Source organism: Babylonia areolata, chromosome 13 (genome assembly GCF_041734735.1).
Source record: "Babylonia areolata isolate BAREFJ2019XMU chromosome 13, ASM4173473v1, whole genome shotgun sequence".
Lineage (NCBI taxonomy): Eukaryota > Metazoa > Mollusca > Gastropoda > Neogastropoda > Buccinidae > Babylonia > Babylonia areolata.
Window position 1 is genome coordinate 12,114,515 of NC_134888.1, and position 22,492 is coordinate 12,137,006.

Sequence of the window (22,492 nt, forward strand, 5' to 3'; positions counted from 1 at the left end):
GAAAGGATGCTGTATAATTGTACATTATTATTATAAAAATAAAAAAAAACGCATTTTGATTAAAAGAAAAAAAAAAATGCATTGCATGATGCTTAAGGCCAGACACGGTAGTACAAAAACGTATGAAATAAACTTGAAGTTTATGGCTTTCTGTGACATGGTATGCAAAGATATTGGACTAAACATGTCTAAAAAGGTAATTTTGTGCATTTTGTCGCGACGGTTTCCATGGAAATCCAAAATGGCCGACAAAAAAAAAAAAAGCTTAGAACTTCGGTACCTTTATAGATATGTTATTTCTGTTTGTTTTATTTGATTTATTTGTAGTTGTTCTTTATTATAGTGCAGTGGTATTTTGGAATTGGAATAAATACATTTATTATATTTTTTGGTTGAAATGTGTATAAATTCCTTGACATAATTTTTTTTTCAAATGAGTGTATATTCATTCTTTTACTAGTACTATACAAACAACCGCACTATAATAAAGATGAATACATAAAGAAAGAAAGTACCAAGTTTGAACATGCTATCTGTTAAAGTTTTTGAGCATTAGCATTTTGAAAAATGGTATTACAAGGACAAAACACAAAACTGAGAAAACAGGAAAAGAAAGAGATGTGCTTGTACTCACAAGAAATCACACATGTTGATGCTGTTTGAAGCTTTATTTAAGTGAATAATAAGTACCCAGGTGAAACGGACTATAAAGATTAGATGTTGAAGAAGCAAATTATGTGAAAAAACGAAAATCACAAAAAATCATGATTTTGATCAAAATTTCACTACCGTGTCTGGCCTTAACAGCACACATTAGTAAATGATTATGTAAGTTCTGTTTTGTAATTGATGTTATCTGTGTATTTATCATGTTATCAGTGCACTCTTGATGCTATCCATGCATTTTTAAGTATTCCTGATGTTGTTTTGTATTCTCAGTGATTCTCAGTGTTACCTGCGCATCAAAAAAAAAAAAAAAAAAAAAAAAAAGTGCTCAGACAAAGGGTTGCTTTGGGACAAACTGCATTCAGCACTGAAGAGATTTTGATTTAGAATGAACATGGGAAGGGACACTAACACTACCTCTACCATTACAGCAACAGCATGTTAAGGTGGACAACAGAAATGCCATTTTGGATGCAGGATTTTCAAAGTCCCAACGTAGTAGTTTGATCCATTGCACAGGGACTCCATGCAGACATTGTGCATGATGCTATTCTTTATGGAACTGTACAGTTGTGGTTCGTATTTTATATTAACTTCATTCCCTGCTCCACACTGCTTCTTCTTGGTGTTCAAAACACAGACAGATCTTTCCAGTGTATTTGATTTTGGCTGCATGCAGTATGAAATACTGAAGTTTATTTTGTTAAAATTTGTACTCTGCTTAGCAGATCAGTCAGCTCTGAAATACAGTACATCAGGAAATCCATACATACTAAGACCTTCAAGAATGAGTACAATGAATGATGGCCATGTTTACATCATCTGTATCTGATGGTAAATTCTGGGATAGACATGAATGAATAAGGTTAAAGGCCCATTAAGCACAGGATCTTGGATCTTGATAAAAAAGCAGACACGTGGTTGGGCACTTGTGCCTGACCACTCCCACTGAGACCATCAACAGGCTGTCAGGAGTGGAAGCAACCTATTTTTGGATGAAGACATATGAAAAGAACCTAGTCTGTAGAAATCATTTACACTGAGCAGCAGTGCCCCAGTATCTTGTTGTTGTTTTTTTACTGACTTTCTGCTAGTTACACTGTCAGCTTACTGTGTAGAAATATAGATAAAACTACTCACTTCAAAGTGACAGCACAGTTTGGAATCAATGAATCAAAACCAAATCAGCAAATGGATTTTTGCTGTGTGCTTGACTGCTGAGAAGAGTCCCCCCAAAACTACTTCATTGTAGAAGATGCAGTGAGAGGCTGTGCACCGGAGTTGTTAAGAGATCCTGTTTTGCCTCTGTCATTTATTAACGTTTGGACTTCATCCTGAATCATTGTAAACTATTTCCTGTCACATAAACCTTTCATCTTTAGTCCTTCTTTAGAGCTGGCTGTACAGACTGAGAGATGGAATTGACAGCTGGTTAGAATAAGGAGATTAGTTTTTTCTTTACCTGTGTTTGGTAGAGTTAGTGAACATCATCTTACTTTTTCTGATGTATTGAATTTGTTGCTGTTTATGGTAAATGCGTATGATGACTTTGTGTGCAGATGTTTGGACCTTTTTTGCATATTGGAGTTGTGGTGATCATGACTGCACTTATGTGGTTTATATCACACAGTTGGTATAAACTCTCCAGTAGATGTAAGTACTGTTGAAGGAGCTTAGCCTTTAAAATAAACATGACTTTGGTTTTATTATTTTGGTTTTATTATTTCATTTTCATGCTTTGGTAGTTGTTGCAATCATTTCAGTCACCTTTGTTCTTGAACAAAGCTGCTCTCTGGGCCTTTCTCATACCTTTATGGACTGCACAAACAAAAGACATAGTGCAGATTGTTACTATAACAGGGCTGGTTTCTCTCCTAGATTAGTGAGTGGTCAAACATCCATACTCTTAGGCAGAAAACAGGAACAGTAACTTTACTACTACTACTACTACAGATAATACATAGTTTTTCTATGGCGCGATATCCAGCACCAATGCTGCTCAAAGCGCCTTACATCATCCAGTTGACTATGAACATGCATTAAAAAACACATCAACCGCTGTCTGACAATGGAAAACATCCAGTGTGTACATATGAATGAAAAAGCACACTTAAGAGATGAATCAGATTATAAAAGCTATGAAGTAAATAAGGCTTAGATTAAAACAAAATGCATTTCATAGAACACACACACACACACACACACACACACACACACACACACACACACACACACACACACTCTCACACTACCTTTGGCATTAAATCTACTGCTTTAAAATGGTTTTCTTCGTATCTTTCAAATCATCAACTCAAGGTTAAAGTAAAACATAGCACTTCTAAAGTCATTCCTCTTGTGTTTGCAAGCACACATTATTCTGTGATTTTTTTCATAAACGTTTTTGTTGATGGTTTTTTTTTTGTGTTTTTAAAAAATTTTTATTATTATTATTTTTTTAATGTTTTTAAATAAATATTTTATTCGAGTTTAACATTTAATACATACAGACGGACATACAAAGCCAACATCTGGAATCAACAATATTTGCCACTGTGCACCACCTAAACTGCAAATCAGGAAAATGACACAACACTGTCTTCATACCGAGAAAAAACAAACAAAAAAGTCACATGCACTGTTAAAAACAAGTAAGTAAATCAAAGGGGGAAAAAAATTAAATAAAAGAACAAACGTTACATTCGTGGTTGTCTCTACTCCTCCTCGTTGCCTTCAATCATTTTTATGTATGGGCACCATTTTCTAGAAAATGCTATGGACATCATTTCCATCGAGTGTATATATTTTTCGGTTTTATATATGTTTCTTAGGTCTGTTAGGAAGTACTTTATACATGGTTTGATTTTATTTATTCTGCATTTATAAATGAAATGTTTTGCCACTAGAATGATATAGTCAAATATTTCACCTGTTTTTGTAACATCATCATTTCCAAATAATACTAACTCTATATTAAACTTTACATTTGCACAATTTTCACACTTTTCCTTCAAGACATTCTCTAAGTCCCCCCAAAAGAGCTGAGTAAATGTACAGTGCCATAAGTAGTGTTGAATTGTGTCTGTTTCATTTTTACAGAAGTTGCACATGTCGCTATTTGTTATTCCCATTTTTTTTTAGTATTTTGTTTGTAACCAATATACCATGACATATTCTAATCTGGAACCATTTCAATCTTACTTCTTTTATGTTTTTCACTTGTTTCATAGTGGTATCCCAATTTATCGCAATGTCTAGTTTTCGCTCCCACTTGATAAAAGAATTTATATTGTATAGAAAAATTGGTTCAAGTAATATATCATAATAAATTTTAGATCCTTTCTTAACATTAGCTGTTATCTGCAGTGCTTTTGGTCCTTTATTGCAAGTTTTGTCTGTGATAGTAATATTGTTTGTGCGCAAGTAAATTTTAATGGAACGTATAAATCCCATATACAGTAAATAATTAACTTTAACCTCATATTTTTCTGTGAAATCTTTATGACTAAGGAAGCACCCATTTTCATCTACAATATCTGTAACCAGAAAAATACCTTTACTTGTCCAATTTTTTAAATAAACTGTCTTATTACCGACTTTAAATTTGTCGTTATGAAAAAGTGGTTCTACGAGTGCCCCTTGTGCTTCTTTTAACGTAACATGTTTTGTAAAATTCTCATATGCCCAATATACATCTTTCCAGAAACTATTACATTCAGTGTTTACAAATTTTCTTGGTCCGTGCAGATCCAGGGAGTTGATTTCTGGGGATTTGACTAAGAGTATTTTTTTTCCACTTTGCTGTTCCTGTGTGTAATTTCCTAATCCATGATATTTTTAGAGCCTCTATGTACTTTTGTATATTTGGAATACCCAAACCTCCATTTCCAACATTATGTACTGTATATATTCTTTTAATCTTGTCTGTTTTGCCATCCCATATAAATTCATAGCACAGTTTCTGTAGTTGATTTATCTCTTTGTCCGGGGGATTGGGAAGAAGAATCCACAAGTAAATGAGTTTTGAAAGTATAAGTGATTTTAAAATAGCAATTCTACCAAGGGGTGTACATATATGTTTTGACCAAATCTTGAAAAGCCTCTTAGCTTCTATCAATTTGTCTTTTGTATTCACTTCAGTTATTTTTGATAGATCTTCTGTGAACCAAATGCCTAAAAGGTTATATTTGGGGGGGGGGGGTCCATTTCATTTTCTTTTCTAGTAGATACCGGCGTTTTGAGTTCTTCATTCTTCCTAACCAGACATTTAATGTTTTATCATAGTTAATTTTTACCCCTGAAAATTCTTCAAATCCCTCTAGTGTTTCAAACAACTTTTCATACGATTCTTTATCTCCTTCTAATGTGAATGTTGTATCATCAGCAAACTGACTAATTTTAAAAATGGTATCTAATAAATTTATGCCTTTAATTTCTTCATCTTCCCTAATCTTGCACGCCAGGATTTCTGAGCATAATACAAACAGATAGGGTGAGATTGGATCTCCCTGGCGGCATCCTCTTTGTATTTTCAAGCCTTTGGATACTTTACCGTTCACAATGACATATGATTTTATATCCTTGTAAAAGATGTGAATCCATTTACATAAATCTAGGCCAAATCCACAGGCTTTTAATACAGTGTTCATATATGACCAATTTAATGAGTCGAATGCTTTTTCGAAATCTATTGATACTAACAAGCCTAGACGATGTTCAATTTCTAAATAATGCATAATATCATACAGGGTTCTTATGTTATCGCCAATATATCTACCTGGAATAAAACCTGTCTGATCTTCGTGTATTAACTTTGGTAGAACTTTCTTGATTCTATTAGCTATGCATGCAGATCCTATCTTATAAGCTACGTTTAGCAACGAAATAGGTCTCCAGTTCTGTAAATATTCTCTTGGCTTATCTCCCTTTGGTAAACATGTAATTATCCCTTCTTTTTGTGTAACTGACAGTTCTCCCTTTTTAAAACCTTCATTCAGTGATCTAACTACAAAGTCCCCTATGTCTTTCCAGAAAAATTTATAGAAGTTTACAGTCATTCCATCTGTGCCTGGACTCTTATCGTTTTGCATTCTTCTTAGTGCTTCCTGTTTTGTTATAAGTCCTTCTAGTTGCTCTGATTCAAATTCATCCAGACTGGGCAAACTTTTAATGTAACTGCTAATGTCTATGTCTTTTACTTCCTGTTCTCTGTATAGGTCTTCATAATAAAGTCTCGTCGCCTCTAAGATCTCGTCTGTTTCCGTCAAAATATTACCTTGAGATGTAACTAATTTCAACATTTGTTTGCTTACAAAATGTCTTTTCTCAAGATTACAAAAATATTTAGTCATCTTTTCACCCTGAGATGCCCACCTTGCTTTTGACCTTAATGCGATCCCTTCCAATTTTATTTTTCGTAGCCGTACTAGTTCTTTTTTCTCCTGCAATTCTCTAGCTAAACTATGTGTATCTATTTCTTTATCGATTCACTGTATTTCTTTTTCTAGTGTTTCCTCCTTTTCTATAAGCTGTCTTTTCTTTCTTATACCAAAAGATATTGTTTTAGTTCTTATTTCCATTAATAATACATCCAGATAGAGTTGATCGCTTATGGTTAACTGAATTTCATTGTTAGGTATCTTGCCTAAGTTTTCTCTTGCATACGGTAACACTGCATATTGGTCCTTTACTTTTTCTATTGTTTCTTTCACTAACTCTACATATTCGTTGTCCCTAAGTAAAGATGAATTAAATTTCCAAAATGTTTTTCTTCTGGGTTCTGTGTTAAATTGTAGATCAACTGTAATTAAAGAATGGTCACTTCTGTAACCATAAGTGATGTCTGCATCCTTAACGTTGGTGATCAAATTGTCAGACAATAAAAAGAAATCAAGACGGCTTTGTTGTAAGGGGGTTGGTCTCCTCCAGGTGTATCTTAAAACCTCATTATTTAATTATCTCCATATATCTACTAACTGTAAGTCATCCATCATCTTTATTACTGTTTCTTGTGCTGCCATATTGTTTACATGTTTATAGTTGTAATAGTCTAAGCTAGGATTCATAACTAAGTTCCAATCGCCTCCTATTATTACATTCTGAATAGCTTGTTCTTCAATTTTTGTCCGAATCTCTTCAAAAAATATAGGGTCATCTCTGTTAGGTCCATACACATTGACCAAAAGAATTTCCATGCTAGATATTTTTAAAAGCAGAAATATGTAATTACCCTGAATGTCTATAATTGTTTTTTGTATTTGAAACTCAAAGTTATTATTTAACAGAATAGCTACCCCTCGTGATCTAGAATTAATCGACGAAAAAACACATTCATAACCCCATTCTGCCCTGATCTGTCTGTCCATCTTCTTAGTAAAATGTGTGTCTTGTAAAAAGTATACTGAATATTGCTTTTGTCTTAAATACTGTAAGACATCTTTCCTTTTCTGAAAATTTCCCAACCCCTGGCAGTTTAGAGATGATATCTTAAGGTTATGCATTGACAAGTGGTATTTTTGGTCTGTATATTTCGCACCCCCTTTCTTCGAGAGAATCACTGTGATTTCTATCCATAACATTTTCTTCTGTTAAACAAACATAGAAATAAAGAATGTGTATACTAAAATCAATTAACAGAGCAAAAGGAAACAAAAAATATTCATCCATTCGTGAGAAGTAGAGACCGAGATAGAAAAGTAAATTACATACAGACAAGTAACAATTATTGACAAAAGAAAATGACACCATAGTACAAAAATATTTTTTAAAATGACAATTTGATTGAATAGCGCAAGCGAGCGATGGGCGCAAAAACAACAAAAAACAACAACAACACAATGTACAGTAAGAGTAATACAAAGGGGCATAGCATCAACATTTACACACTATCGCTGTCGCCCATAACCTAGCTGACTGCACAGAGCCAAAACCGGGCTGAGAGTGATATTGTTTTTGATTCCGTGGAATCCGAAAAGTACAGAAAAATATTTTTTTTAAAGTTTACTAGTATACTCATATTCCTGCACGAAGGTTTAGGATTTTTTTCCCATCAATTGTTCACCATCGAGTACAAAAAAAACAAAAAACAAAAAAAATCATGTGATGCACACACATATATAAAGCCAAGAATACAGAGAAAAAAAGCACAAACAAAACAACAACAAAAAAACACAAACAAAACAACAACAACAAAACAAAAAACAAAAAAGGCATGCATATCCACAAAACACCAGTATCCAATGATGTGTTTTTTTTGTTATTCAAGGGATACACCGTATATATAGGAGTGCCTTAGACTGAGAATTATTGTAATTATTTCAGAAAATTTTTGAATGTTTCATTTGTTGAGCATAACAGTAGCACTAACATTAAAAAAACACCTTTATTGCAGACATGTATCTTTGATATCATTCATGTGTATATACATATATTTGTGCATGCGTACATGTGTAAATGTACATCTGCTAATATGTACATTCAGGTGTGTGTGTGTGTGTATTTGCAAGTGTTGCATTAATATTGCCATGCGAAATGAAGTGTATGGTGTGGATGCAGTGTTGCAGCTTGTGTGGCTGGTGGTGGTGTTGGGAGGCATGATTGGCCTGTACATCTCCCCCCTTTACATCCACTGCCCCTGCATCACTTCCTCTGCCTCCATGCCACCCAAACCCAGGCTCTTTGCTCACAGAGGAGCAGAAGGAGTAAGTGTGTGTGTGTGTTTGGATGCATTGCTTAGAGATGAGCTGAGTGATGTTTGTGTGTGTGTGTGTGTGTGTGTGTGTGTGTGTGTGTGTGTGCTTTGCATAGAGATGAGCTAAAAGATTGTGTGTGTGTGTGTGTGTGTAATTATGCTTTGCTTAAGCATGAGCTGAAGGAGTTGTGTGTGTGTGTGTGTGTGTGTGTGTGTGTGTGTGTGTGTGTGTGCATGCTTTGCTTTAAGATGAAATAGAGGAGTTTGTGTGTGTGCGTGCTTTGCTTAAGGATGAATTAATGGAGTTTATGTGTGTGTGTGTGCATGCATGGTGTGTGTGTGTTTGTGCGTGTGTGTGTGTACTATGTACGTGATGTGTGTGCATGGGTAACTCTTCTAACTAGAGTTACAGTTCTTTGTGTCCAAATTTTTTGATATCTTAAATGTCTCATTATCATTTATGACTTTGCAATCCTCATAATCTTGGGTAAACCCATTCTCAGTATTTTTGATAAATGGGGATTCTTTTTCATTTCGAAATGAGGACAGTATATCTTTCATGACTTTTTCTTACTCCCCAGCCACACTGCTTGTGTTTTATTGCAAGTCATCAACTGCCCTGAATTTTTATTAAATCTAGTACACATCCTGTCAAGGGGTTAACTTGGCCATTGCACTGGAATCAAGCTGCATCCTTTGTCACTCTTGATACTTAGGGCATGTAATGAATTATGTTCTTTGCCATGGATGGCAGCCCTGTTATACAGTGAACAAGCAAGTGGTAGTAATTAAAAAGTCCAACATATTTGAACAATATGCCAACCTTGGCACCATTGCACAGACATTTTTTGGTGATCTGGAGTTAAAACTGCATCCACAAGTGAATTTGTGTACCTCTGACTCATAGGTAGCTGATTATACCTATACTGAAAACAAACTTGGGGGTTCATTCTTTTCAAGCATTGGCAGAAAATCATGATTATAACATTTTCAAACAGCTTTGTATTTGGAGGTATGCATGTTTGACCATCTAACTTACTGCTTTAGTGTGTATGTGTTCATGTTACAGGTTGCTCCAGAGAACACTGTGGCAGCATTCCGGGAGGCTGTCAAGTTTGGTGTTTTTGGGCTGGAGAGTGATGTCAGGATCAGGTGAGAAACGAGAAATAGCAGAAGAAAAGTGAGGAAGGCTTAAGAAGAACAGCAAAGGTTTTTTGATATTTCCAGTTTAGGATTCTGTTTATTAACCCATTAAGTGCCAGAGAATTTGTATAAAAAAGAATAATGAAAGCTTTCCCATTGTCACGGAATTTAGAGGATTCAGGGGTAATAGATTAAAAAATCTAGCACAAAAACTACAGGAGATAGAGAACAAAAGTAAATATTTTGTGAAGGAAAATGAATGTGGATTCTAAAGTTGGGTTTCCCCCCCCCCCAATTATTTTGAATCTAGATAATTATTCAGGCATTTCAAAGTGAAGATATATATATATATGTTTTAAATGCATTAAGAAAGTCTATTTCCACCTTCTTAGAGTGACCCCCCCAAAAAAACAAAAACAAAAAAACAACCCACACACCTGGGAATAGCATGCTTATTGTCTGATTATACCTGTAAAAAGAAAATGAAATGGCTCATGAGTTTATGATAAAAATTGCAATACTGTAGTCATGTAAGTGAATAACTGTCCCAGCAATGATATACACGGGTTTGGTGAAGATAAAAACTGATTCATGTTCTCAGAAAGAAAGCTGTCAAGCTTTTCTTACACCTAAGGGCATCCCCTTTAGAGGAGAGAGCGCTTTGATGGTTTTACCTTTCACCTTGTTGTAACTGATCCAACAAAGTATCTGCTGTGTATTCAGTTTGTCTCCTCTATAAAGAAGTTGGTCAACTGATCAGTGACAAAATCATGAAAAAGTAAATAACACGTGATTCCTGTCTTGTCATCTGTCAACCCTGGATTTCAAGGAAACTGTGGATTATTAGATATCATCCTGGCAGTTGATCACTGTGAAAAGACAGTTGACTGACAGGTAATGCCATTCCCCCTTACCTGCCTTTTGTCTGGCTGTAGACCATTTGTCCTACACCACTTCTCTATCTCTCCTCCCCCTCTTCTCAAGTTACATAAAAGTACTGTGCCTTCATTGTCAGTCATGGTCACTCGCTCAGAAATGATGTCTGACTGGATAGATGGACTGAAGAAAGTGTTGAATTTTACTGTCAGGTTTGTCACTGTTGTTGTCATCACCTTCGAGTGCAAACGAATCCTAAACAAGACAGATCCATCTCTCATTGTTATTCATGATCATCAGCATAGCTTGCAACATTGTGTTAATCCACTGACCACTGTCTTCATTTGGAGTGATGGCCTAGAGGTAACGCGTCCGCCTAGGAAGCAAGAGAATCTGAGTGCGCTGGTTCGAATCACAGTTCAGCCACCAATATTTTCTCCCCCTCCACTAGACCTTGAGTGGTGGTCTTGGACACTATTCATTCGGATGAGACGAAAAACCTAGGTCCCATGTGCAACATGCACTTAGCGTACGTAAAAGAACCCACGGCAACAGAAGGGTTGTTCCTGGCAAAATTCTGTAGAAAAAATCCACTTCAATAGGAAAAACAAATAAAACTGCATGCAGGAAAAAATACAAAAAAATAGGTGGCGCTGTATTATAGTGACGCACTTTCCCTGGGGAGAGCAGCCCGAATTTCACACAGAGAAATCTGTTGTGATAAAAAGAAATACAAATACAAAATACAAATTTTACAAAGTGTCTGACACCTTTTTGGCATGTGAGGTAAACCCTGTTTAAACCCGTGCTCCAAGTGGTCCAGTTAGCAAATCATGATTGAGAAGAAAAGGGTCTGCCACCTGATGAATGCTCATTTGAATAGTATGTTTATAATCCAGACACATTAAACTAACCATTCAGAGTCTGTTAATGTTCATTGTACCAAAATCTGATGACAGAAAAATCAAAATGCATGCAGGATGTCAGCTGACTTTTTATAGGCACTCAACTTGTGAAGTATAGACAAGATTTCTGGACTTAACCCTCAAAGTGCTGGATATAATAAAACATACTTACAGAAATCATGCTTAAAACAAAGGGATAGTTTGCCTCCGCTACCTGTGCTCTGATTTGGGGCATTTGTATGCTTATCAGTAAGAATAAATAGGTAAACCTATACATTTTTGGAAAGTAGAGTGAATGAAGAATCAGATAAAAGTAAGAAAAAGGCTGTACCTTGTATGTAGTTGGAGATATTCCATAGGATATAATTAACAAATTTTGCACACTTGTTTTCCAAAAACGTCAACCACAATGTTTATAGGTATTTTCACATCTTTTACAGAGTCAAAATCTCAAAATTGGAATTAAACTGTACAAAAAATGTTCTGGCTGCAGAATCATGATATGAATATAACTGAAACAATAAAATTATAAGCATTGTATTATTTATTTGAGACACACCCACCGACGCCACGCACGCGCACATCTACAATACTTTATGCAATTACAGGCAAAAACAGAAATAAATGTTTTCTTTTAGCTCATGTTGCTTTCAAAAGCAGCAAGAATGCTTTAAATCAAAATAATTCCCAGTTTTCTAGCTTGATTTGGTCAAGAAATCGCAATAGATCCATGCCTAACCCACTTTACCACCCCTCCCCACCCCCATCACCCACCCCCCAGTTTTTGTGGCTGGAGACACAAAACTGAATGAACAACAAGCAAGCCAGCATGCCCAAGTGTCAAAATAACAAAGCCGTTTTCACCAGAATCCCTGTCAGCAAACGAATCATCACTAGTGACAAGGTCACTCATTTCCTGAGCTTTGTCAACTTCAGTGTCACTCATTGTTTACAAAAAATACGAAGATCTGGACTTATAAACTCGGTCAAAGTTTGTGCAAACACAAGCAGGGAGGCAGTAACACCAGAACGAGGCAGTTTTACGAAGGCTGCCGAGTATAGCCGTATGATGTCGGACCTTATGTAAACAGAGCCACGATCGTGGCCCATCGCACTTTACCGGGAAAACCACGATCGTGGCTCATCGCGCTCTCCGGGTTAAGCACTTGAATTACTGAATCATTTAAAAAAAATTCCCTGGGCATGTAATTGTTCCAGTTTGGTTTCATATACCAAGGGCACACACAGACCCATTTTCTTAAGGTAAAAAGGGTAAACTGTAATATGTTCTGTATATCTGTGTATACAGTAGATCTAGAATCTAGATCTGAGTTCGTTTCCAGAAGCATTATAGATACAGCGGTTGGTAAGCCATGGGGGGCTAACTCTTATCCCATTCAGGGGATTTACTAACATGTACTGTGGATTTGGGAACAGGGTTTGTCATCAGATGATTAACACCCGAACATATGCTACATCCAAAGATAGAAAAAATAAACCGTAATGTTTATGTGAATGAGGTTTGTGGGAAAATGTCTCTGGCACAGTAAATGCATTTATAAATTAAGTCTATTGGGTGGTTTCACTCTTCTTCCAGACAGGGTTGTCTGTGGGTAGTTGGTTGAGAGTTGTCTTGGTGGGTATTGTACAGCGTTTGGATGGGCACAGGGAGCTGGTGACACTGATGGTGGTCGTGTGTGCCGGTGTGGTTGCACAGCATGTCTGATGTGCCAACAGTTTCTTCTGTAGATCTGACCATCTTCTGTCTGCACTGAGAATGACCCGGGAGTGCTGCTTGGGGCGATGACCTGGACTGGTTTCCAGTCGTCGTCTTTGGTCAGTTTCACATATACACTGTCACCCCTTGGTGGTATTAGGTGACTGGTCCTGTCATAGTAGTTTTTCTGTGAGGTTTGAAGGTGTTGACACTTGGTTCTGACCACATCAGGGTTGATAGTCTTGGGTTCCAGGTGTTTGGAAGTAGATATGGTAGAACAGATCTGAGCTGACAACCCATGAGGAGTTGGGCAGGGGATACCAGTCCATCCACAGGGGTGGTTCGATACTCCAAGATACTCAGTAAAGCATCTCTGCCTTCTGTTTTTGCATGCTTGAAAATGTTCTTCATGGTCCCTATTGTTTTTTCAACCAGTCCATTTGATTGTGGATAGCCTGGAGTGCTGGTGATATGTTTTTAAATCCTAGTTTTGTGGCAAAACTTGCAAATTCTTCAGGGGAAAATTGGGGTCCATTGTCATTGATTACGATTTCGGGGATTCCATGTTTGGCAAAATGGACAGAAAGTTTTCTTACAACTGTATTTGAGGTGGTGCTGATCAGTTCATCCACTTAAAAAAAATAGCTATAGTAGTCAGCCATTAACAGATGCTGTCTGTTGTCCACAGTGAACAGGTCTGTGCCTATTTTTTGCCAGGGGCATTTGGGCATCTCATGAGGTTTCATGGGTTCATTGGGTTCTGGTGTTGGTACAGATTGGACAGGAAGCAATTTTGTTCTGAATATCAGTTGCCATCTGTGCCAAAAGAGGATTTCTCAGGCTCGGTTTAATGTTTTTTCAGTCCCAAGATGTCCTGTGTGGATCTTATCCAACATCTCTGGTCTGAGTGATGTGGGAACAAAGATCATCTGGCCTTTGAGAATAATGCTGTTGATGACAGAGATTTCATCACGGAAGTTCCAACAATCCAGAATTGATTTCTTGCCAATATCGAGGCCAGCCTTTTTGCACAGCTGCTTCAAGGTCTTGCACCTTAGAGTCCTCTGTTCCATCTTACTGTCTGAGACAGGCAGGCTAGAGATGATGGTATGGACCTGGACATCGAGGTCTTCAGTAGACTGATCATCTGTTTCAGCTGGCAAGAACTTGCATGACAGTGCGTCTACGACAGGGATAATCTTGCCTGAAACATGATGAACTTCCAAGTCACACTTCTATTTGTGCAGTACTCTGATAATGCTGAGTCTTTCTGCGTTACACACTTGACATTCAAGAATCAAACCACATGCTATTTCCCTGGTAGAGGGTTTGCTTTGTACATGTTAGTGTGGAATATCAGGTTCTTTTTGCTTTCTGTCACAGTTTCAATCTGTTGTCATTACACACATTGACATATTTGCACAAAAACTCATGTTGTTTTCTGACAGCTGTGGAAACTTTGCACAAAATTATCATAGCAACAATCCGGAAATTCTTTATATATTATTTTGGTGTGAATAGTATTCACACTATACTTGTGACGTTCTCAAGTTAGAGAATGATGTGGCCAAACGACTCATGTTCCACACCCAGTTTGTCGCACCCTCAGTTGCAGCTGTGATTCTGTTCTCATCTGCCGGCTCTGGTGTGCGTTTTCAAGAAGTATGCCTGGAGCTCAAATTTCATCTGTCTTGTGCTAAACATGCTGTACAGCTGAATCACCATGGTACATTATTTTAACTGAAGTAACATTCTTTGCAGACATGGCAGTGCCAGTCCAAGAGGCTTCTTCATGATGCTTTCTAACAGTTTGTGGTCTGTCTTGACCATGATCCTGTGTCCATAGATGTACTGGTGGAATTGTTTGCAGCCAAAAAGTATGGCATACAGTTTTTTTTCTGTTTGTGCGTACTTTTCTTCTGATTTGCTGAGGCTCTTTGCTTTACATGCACTTGGTTTTCCTTCTCGGAAGAGTGCACCTCTGACTCCATGCTTACTAGTGTCGACCTGGAGTGAGATGGGTTTGTTTTGGTCAAAGTAAGTGAGGACAGGTTGACTCAGGATTACTTCTTTGGCTTTCTTCAGGGCTTCATCTTGTTTGTGGTCCCAGATGAACACTATTTTGTCCTGGAGTAGATACTGCATGGGTTTGGTTATCTCTGACAGCTGTGGAACACATTTTGCAAGGTAATTTATCATAGCAAGCATGTTCTGGAATTCCTTTTTATTATTTGGTGGTGATATATCTTGCACCACTTTAACCTTAGCTGGATCTGGTTTCAAGCCTTCAGATGAAACGATGTGTCAAAATACTGGACTTCAGTTGTTCCAACAACAGTTTCAAGTTTTTGGTGCTGGCACGCTCAATTGCAGCTCGCTAGTTTCTGTCATGCTCTTGCCGTGTTCTTCCTGAGATGAGTACGTTGTCATCTAGAGGTGTGATGCCTGGAAGACCCTCAAAAATTTCATCTGTCTTGTGCTGAAATTCATCTTGTGCACTGATGAGACCAAATGGTAATATTTTGAAGTGGCACCCCCCAAAAGGAGTGTTTGGTGTAGTGGGATGATTCATCATCCAGCTTCAGTTGCCAATAACCTGAACTTGTGTCAAGCTGTGAGAAGTACTTTGCACCAGTCAGCTTGGCAAGTGTATCTTCAAGGGTAGGCATAGGGAAGTGAGGTCTCTTGATGGCAGCATTTAAGTCCCTTGCCTTGGATCAAGGCAGATTCTCAGCTTCCCATTCTCTTTTTCAACGACAAGTGGATTCACCCAGTCCTTTGGAGTGATGACTTTGTTGATTACTCCACTGGTTTCCATCTTGTTCAGCTCTTCCTTCAGTCTCTGTTTGATAGTGTGTGGTACACAGTGTGGAGAATGGACAACAGTCGTTGCTTTTTCTTTCAAATGTACTATGAAGATCGCCAAGACTTGAAAAGAGCTTTTTGTACTCTTCAGTAACAGTGTTTTTTGTCATCGGAGATTCTGAGGTGTTCTTTGTCAATGAAGAGTTGGAATTGACAGACAAGACCAGCTGAATGAGTTTGAGCTCTAAACTTGCTGGCAGACCAACAAAGGGTTGTGAAGCTGGAGGTGTATCAACAATGTTGGAATATGCCTGTATAGGAACATTCTTTGTATTTGGTATTTGCATTCCATGGTGTTGTCACCTGTGATTGGTAGTTTCTGTCCACTGTAGCTAAATATCTTGCTAGAGCTTGGTTTTAATGGCGGTGCCTCACACATTTTTTTCATATACAGATGCAGGTATGACATTGACTTGTGAATAAGTATCAATTTTGAAACTGATATCTTTCCCTGTGCTGGTAGTAATGACAGCAAACGCATTGTCTGGATGCTGTACATCGTTGATTGCATCAATAAATAGTGATAGGTCATCATCTTCGTAATGCTATGCACTACTTTTGGCTTGCTGTGGCACAACTTTGCCCAGTGGTTGAACTTGTGGCATCTCTTGCATTTCTGGCCAAATGTTGGGCACTCTGTCCACTTGTGCTTTCCCCCACAGTTCTGACAGTCAATGACTTCATGATGTCTGTGACGTGTTCTCTTGTCTTCCTGATATTTCTGTTGCTTTAATGCATGTTGCCTCTTTTGTTTGATAGCTGGTTGGAGTGGCAGTGGTGGCCATATATTTTAGGCATTGTTGTGTTGTTTCATATGTGTCTGCTAGCTTGATGGCCCTCTCCATAGTGTGCATCACCTTCTGTAAGAAGTTTTTCACCAATATCTTCTGAAAGTATACCAGCAACAATTCTGTCATGAACCATCTCAGAATTATAATTATAGTTCTTGACAATGTTTTGAAGGTCAGTGACAAATGTTTCAAATGTTTCTCCCCTCTGCTGCCTTTGTTCTTGGAATTTGTTGTGTGGAAACACAGTATTCTTTTTAGGAGCAATGTGTTCAGCAAACTTGTTGAACAGAATGTCAATGATTGTGCTGTCCTGCTTAGACAAGTTCCAAGATTTAAAAATTCTTCTCCCGGTTTCTCCTATCCAGATGCGCAAATAAGCATATTGCTCCCCAGCATTTATACACTTAAGAGGTCCCATGAACATGAGTTTGGCATGTCCTGCAAAGTTCTTCCATTCTTCTTCCAGATTAGAAGCTTCCCAGTTAATGGTTGGATTTGGTTGAGAAAAAGCCATTTTGTGCTGTAGTTTGTATCACTAAACCATCTACATGTAGTTCTACTGGCGCATTGCTGTACGTAGTTCGTAAAATCAAACTAACGTACAGTTTGTTGAATAGATTTTTTCTAGAAAACAGCGAAGACTTACTGTGCAGTCACTGAAACAATGCAAAACAATATTCGACAATGCCAGAGATTCTGACATCATGTAATATGTTCGTGTATCTGTGTATACAGTACATCTCAAATCTAGATCTGAGTTCATTTCCAGAAGCGTTCGTAGATGAAGTGGTTGGTAAGCCATGGGAGGCTAACTCTTATCCCATTCAGGGGATGTTACTAACATGTACTGTGGATTCGGGAACAGGGTTTGTCATCAGATGATTAACATCTGAATATATGCTAAACAAACATAGACCCATTTTCTTCATAAGGTGAGTGGAACACACATACACACATTTTCAGTTGGTGATAAGGGCAAACATAGATCCATTTTCATAAGATGATAAAGGCAAACATAAATCCATTTTCATTTGGTGAGAAGGGCAAACACTGTTTTTCATAAATGATAATGGCAAACATAGACCCATTTTGATATGGTGATATTGGCAAACATAGGCCCATTTTTACATAGACCCATTTTGATAAGGTGATATTGGCAAACATAGACCCATTTTCATTTGGTGTCAAGGGCAAACAGACCCATTTTCATAAATGATAAGGTCAAATGTAGACCCATTTTCATAAAGTGAGTAGGGAAACATAGACCCATTTTTATACAGCAAAAAAGGCAAACATAGACCCATTTTCATTTGTTGAAAAGGGCAAACATACATCCATTTTTATAAAGTGAGAAGGGTAAATGTTGACCCATTTTCATAATGCGAGAAGAGCAAACATACACCCATTTTCATAATGCGAGAAGAGCAAACATACACCCATTTTCATAATGTGAGAAGGATAAACATACACCCATTTTCATAATGCGAGAAGAGCAAACATACACCCATTTTCATAATGCGAGAAGAGCAAACATACACCCATTTTCATAATGTGAGAAGGGTAAACATACACCCATTTTCATAATGTGAGAAGGGTAAACATACACCCATTTTCATAATGTGAGAAGGGTAAACATACACCCATTTTAATAATGTGAGAAGGGTAAACATACACCATTTTCATGTGAGAAGGGTAAACATAACACCATTTTCATGTGAGAAGGGTAAACATACACCCATTTTCATAAAATGAAGCAAAGAACCAAGAAGAAGGTCAATGAAATTAGGGTAGTAAAAAAAAAAGGGGGGGGGAGGTCAGATGGTGCATGTTTTGGGTGAATTTCTTCCCAGGAGAGAGAAAGCAGTGCCAAACTTCATGTACTGTCAGATCTGGATGCTGTAAAAGGTGGAAGTTGGGGGCAAGATTAGTGGGCCAGCATGAAGGAGGTTAAGATTCAGGTGTTTGTGCGGTGGTGGTAAGGCACCCTAAATCAAAATCATACATAGCAATTGCAGATACCTTACAGATTTTCTCGAATTGTTTTCACATTATTTCCAAGAAACAAATGTATTATTTGCTTTGATGGAATATGATATGTTGTTATTGACAAAAAAGTACTGTCCTCTGAATTGGAAGATGCTGATTGCTTGGCCATTGAAAAACAAGTTTTTATGTTGAATTTGTTCATGGAAAGATTGTTCTAATCATTCAACCTTTCGTTCTGTGTGGGTTTTGTAGTTTTGATGGAGAACCGTTTATCTACCATGACGACACATTCCTGCGAACAACCAATGTCAAGGAGGTCTTTCCAGATCGTGCTGGTCAGGATGTCAGTCTCTTCAATATATCTGAAATTAAACGTCTGAATGCTGGCAACTGGTTTTTTGAGGTGGGTTGTTTTCATGAAAAGAGAGAGACAGAGAGAGAGAGATGTGTGTGTATGTGTGAGTGTATGTGTGTGTGTGTGTGTGTGTGTGCGTGTCTGTGTGTGGAATCAGTACCAGCTTAACTCTTTTGTTCCTATTTTTCCATGAACCATTACATCCCCTTGTTCCCAGATTCCTATGGTATGTATGTTCCCTTCAGTCCTGGATTTAGAGAAGAGAAAGAAAGTATGAAACACGGTATTTATTTTAGAGACTTGCGGCAGCGCTGCTTATTACAGTACACTAAGACTGTCATATACTGTTGTATACAGCCCGTCTTTTTGAAAAGGAAGACAGGTAACTGTTGTATACAGCCCGTCCTTTTGAAAAGGAAGACAGGTAACTGTTGTATACAGCCCGTCCTTTTGAAAAGGAAGACAGGTATTCTGCTTGATATAAATAGAATGTGAGTCATCAAGAGCATGTCACCTTTTCATTCAAAGATAAATTTTGGTAACATGGCAATCTATGAAAAATATGTCTTTGTGGTTGAATTAGTAATGATCTGTAGACAGCAGAAGATAAATATCTGAAATACTGATAACCTTGAGAATGGATGAAACAGGGTCATGCTCACTATCTTTGTTCATGAGTTGTTCTTTGGGGTAAACAACCAGATACAAGATTCATTTTAAGCAGTGACAAGCAGAAGGTAGTGGTATTCTTAGGTACTCAGGCTCCTGAATACACAAACGCTCACTGACAGATTTCACTGCTGCATTTGACTGGCACGAACATGTAATTCTATTCCAACCTGTTGTCTCTCCCTCTTTCCCCTGGTTTACCTGTCTGCACCAGGTACCTCCACCAAACTGAAGTGTGACACACTGTTTCAGTAGACCAAAGTCAAACAAGAGAGGATCGAGAAAAAGGAGCCAGATCACCAGAAGTTCTGTGGACATTGATCATGTGGACTTACCTTGAGCTTACTGAGCTGAACAGATTCAGTTCTCAGTCCTACTTTACTGTGGTAGCACCTCTCAGTTTGAGACTTCTGAATCTGAATGTACCTCCCCCTCCCCCTCCTCTCTCTCTCTCTGAAATGAAAATTTACCTCTTCTCTATTTTTGTATCCAGTCACATAGTTTGGTATATATTAGAGCATCAGCATAAATGGACTGTCATCCACTGACCCCTCCTTTTTCCCACACTTATACATACATAGACCACATATACCATACACATGCTCAACATGCTCAGAACTTTAAAGTGACCTTTCACACGGATGTCAGAACTATGTTCAATATACATGCACTCTCACACCTTGCATACTCGTCCTGTTTCTTTATTGTTGAGCCGAGGCAGTGGTTTCCCTTGTGTGCAGCAAGATCCATTCCGCACTGCAGACAGTGTGCCAGACAGAGACCAGGAGATATACAGAAACCAGAGTGTTCCCTTGCTCACTGAGCTTCTGGACATCTCTGCTGCGAATGACACAATGGTAATGTTTGATGTGCGGCAGCCAGTGGAGGCCAGTCCTTTCCACAAAAACGCCACACAACAGGTGGTCCAAACTTTGCTGTCTTATTCCAACTTGACCAGCTGGAAACTGTCCAAGGTTGGTAACAGACTCAATGTGTGTGTGATGGTTTCACAACAGTACTGGTCAGTAACAGACTCAGTGTGTGTGTGAATGTTTCACAACAGTACTGGTCAGTAACAGACTCAATGTGTGTTTGATGGTTTCACAATGTCTAATATTTTTACTGTGGTACTTAGGGTTAGGATGTCGGTGTGTGTTTCTTTGACAGTGGTACTTAGGTGTTAGACTGTCAGTGTGTGTGTGTGTGTGTGTTTCTACAGTGATACTTCGGTGTTCTCTGTGTGTGTGTGTGTGTGTGTGTGTGTGTGTTTTACATTGGTACTTTGGTGTTAGACTGTCAGTGTGTGGTTCTTTTATGATCATACTTTAGTTGGTAGTCTGTCAGTACATGTTTCTTTTTAAGTGGTATTAACTCACTCTACCCTCAGTCAAAATGGCCGGGTTTCCCTCTCAAATCACACTATTTTAAGCAGTTTTTAAAAAAATCACAAAAAATCAACCACTCACCCTACAAACATAAAACACACACCAGTGGACAGATATAACAATGAATTTACTAAAAATGCTTACCTTAAGTGAAGGAACCACATGGTTTTGATGATATAGGTAATCCAGTATGATACACATTGGCAGGAAAACAAAAAAATTTTTGAACACAGGTAATCCACTTCTTCATGCTCTGAATCCTCCTACACTGGTTCAGTCACACTCCTGTACTCTTGGTTTGATGTGCTTATGATACTATATATGCATGCTGCATAAAAAAAGAGATTTGATAAGAATATATTGGAAAAAAAACACAAAAAACTGATTGCTGCTTGCAGTCTTGAAAAACACACTGGAAAACATTTGCAGGACTGTGCACTCATTGGAAAAAACACCACACAAACACTCTTTTTTACACAATGCACACACTGTAGACACTTTAGTGACACTGTTACTTGCTGAAGTCTTGTTCGGTGTGGTAGATTTCAAAACAGGGCACAGCACATAGGGCTTTCTGGCACTGTCTACACTGAAACTTGGTGCGCTGCACCCTGTTCTTCAGGTGCTCTCTGGTGGCTCCTCTTGCCTTCTCCCTGGCATAGCACACAACACAGTGCCTGTAGCCTGTGTTCTCCATGAAGTGTTGGCGCTTGCAGTCGAGGCGGTGACTTCCTCGTTGACCGGGGCAGCAGCACGATTTTGCTCCTCATCATCCCCAACTGGAAGACTGGCGAGGTTGTAGCATACTGATATGGCAAATTGTTCCAGTGTCAGCGGTTTTTTCCCCAGACTCCTCTGCAGCTTGTTGTACAGGCAGTGAGACTGGATCATTGTGAGGGTCAAAAGGTGGAAGGCCAGCTTCTTCCACCATTTGATGGTCTTCCGGTGCATTGGCATGTATGAGATCATCTGGTCACTGCGGTCAACACCAGCCATATTGCCAATGTAGTCAACAACAGCCGTGGGTTTTCTTTTGTGTTCTGACCGTGATCTCACTGCAATCATTTCAGGGATGTGCTGAGTGGTTATCATATGCACATCCCTCTTGTCCTTCCACCTAATGACCATCACCTGATTCAGTCTCCTGTAGTCCATCTGGCCGCGGGCGAAGGCTCCAGTCACCAAATCCTTTGGCATGCCCACCCGGTTAGCCCGCACAGTGCCTACACATCCAGTGTTGACAGCAGTGAGACAGTGGGCCAAGGTGGGTGAGCAATAGTAATTGTCCACATAAAGGACATAGCCGCAGTCTTGCAGTTGGTCGAGGAGCCTGAAGACAACATCGTGGGGGCGGTTGCTAAGACCCGGCTTGTGGCAGTACACCTCAAGGTTCCACACATACCCCGAGGAGCTCTCACACAGCTCATAGAGCTTGATGCCCCACTTT

At 38.4% G+C, this 22,492-nt stretch overlaps 1 protein-coding gene across 2 annotated transcripts in view; it reads left to right on the forward strand.

The window, feature by feature from the left end:
• Window positions 1-22,492, forward strand: part of LOC143289061 (glycerophosphodiester phosphodiesterase domain-containing protein 5-like) — an 89,028-nt gene that overhangs the window by 34,932 nt on the left and 31,604 nt on the right. For both annotated transcript variants that reach the window (XM_076597879.1, XM_076597880.1), the window contains 5 exons: window positions 2,226-2,319; window positions 8,218-8,363; window positions 9,423-9,505; window positions 18,889-19,039; window positions 20,401-20,634. In XM_076597879.1, coding sequence (XP_076453994.1) covers window positions 2,226-2,319; window positions 8,218-8,363; window positions 9,423-9,505; window positions 18,889-19,039; window positions 20,401-20,634 — 708 coding nt within the window. The remainder of the gene's footprint in view (window positions 1-2,225; window positions 2,320-8,217; window positions 8,364-9,422; window positions 9,506-18,888; window positions 19,040-20,400; window positions 20,635-22,492) is intronic.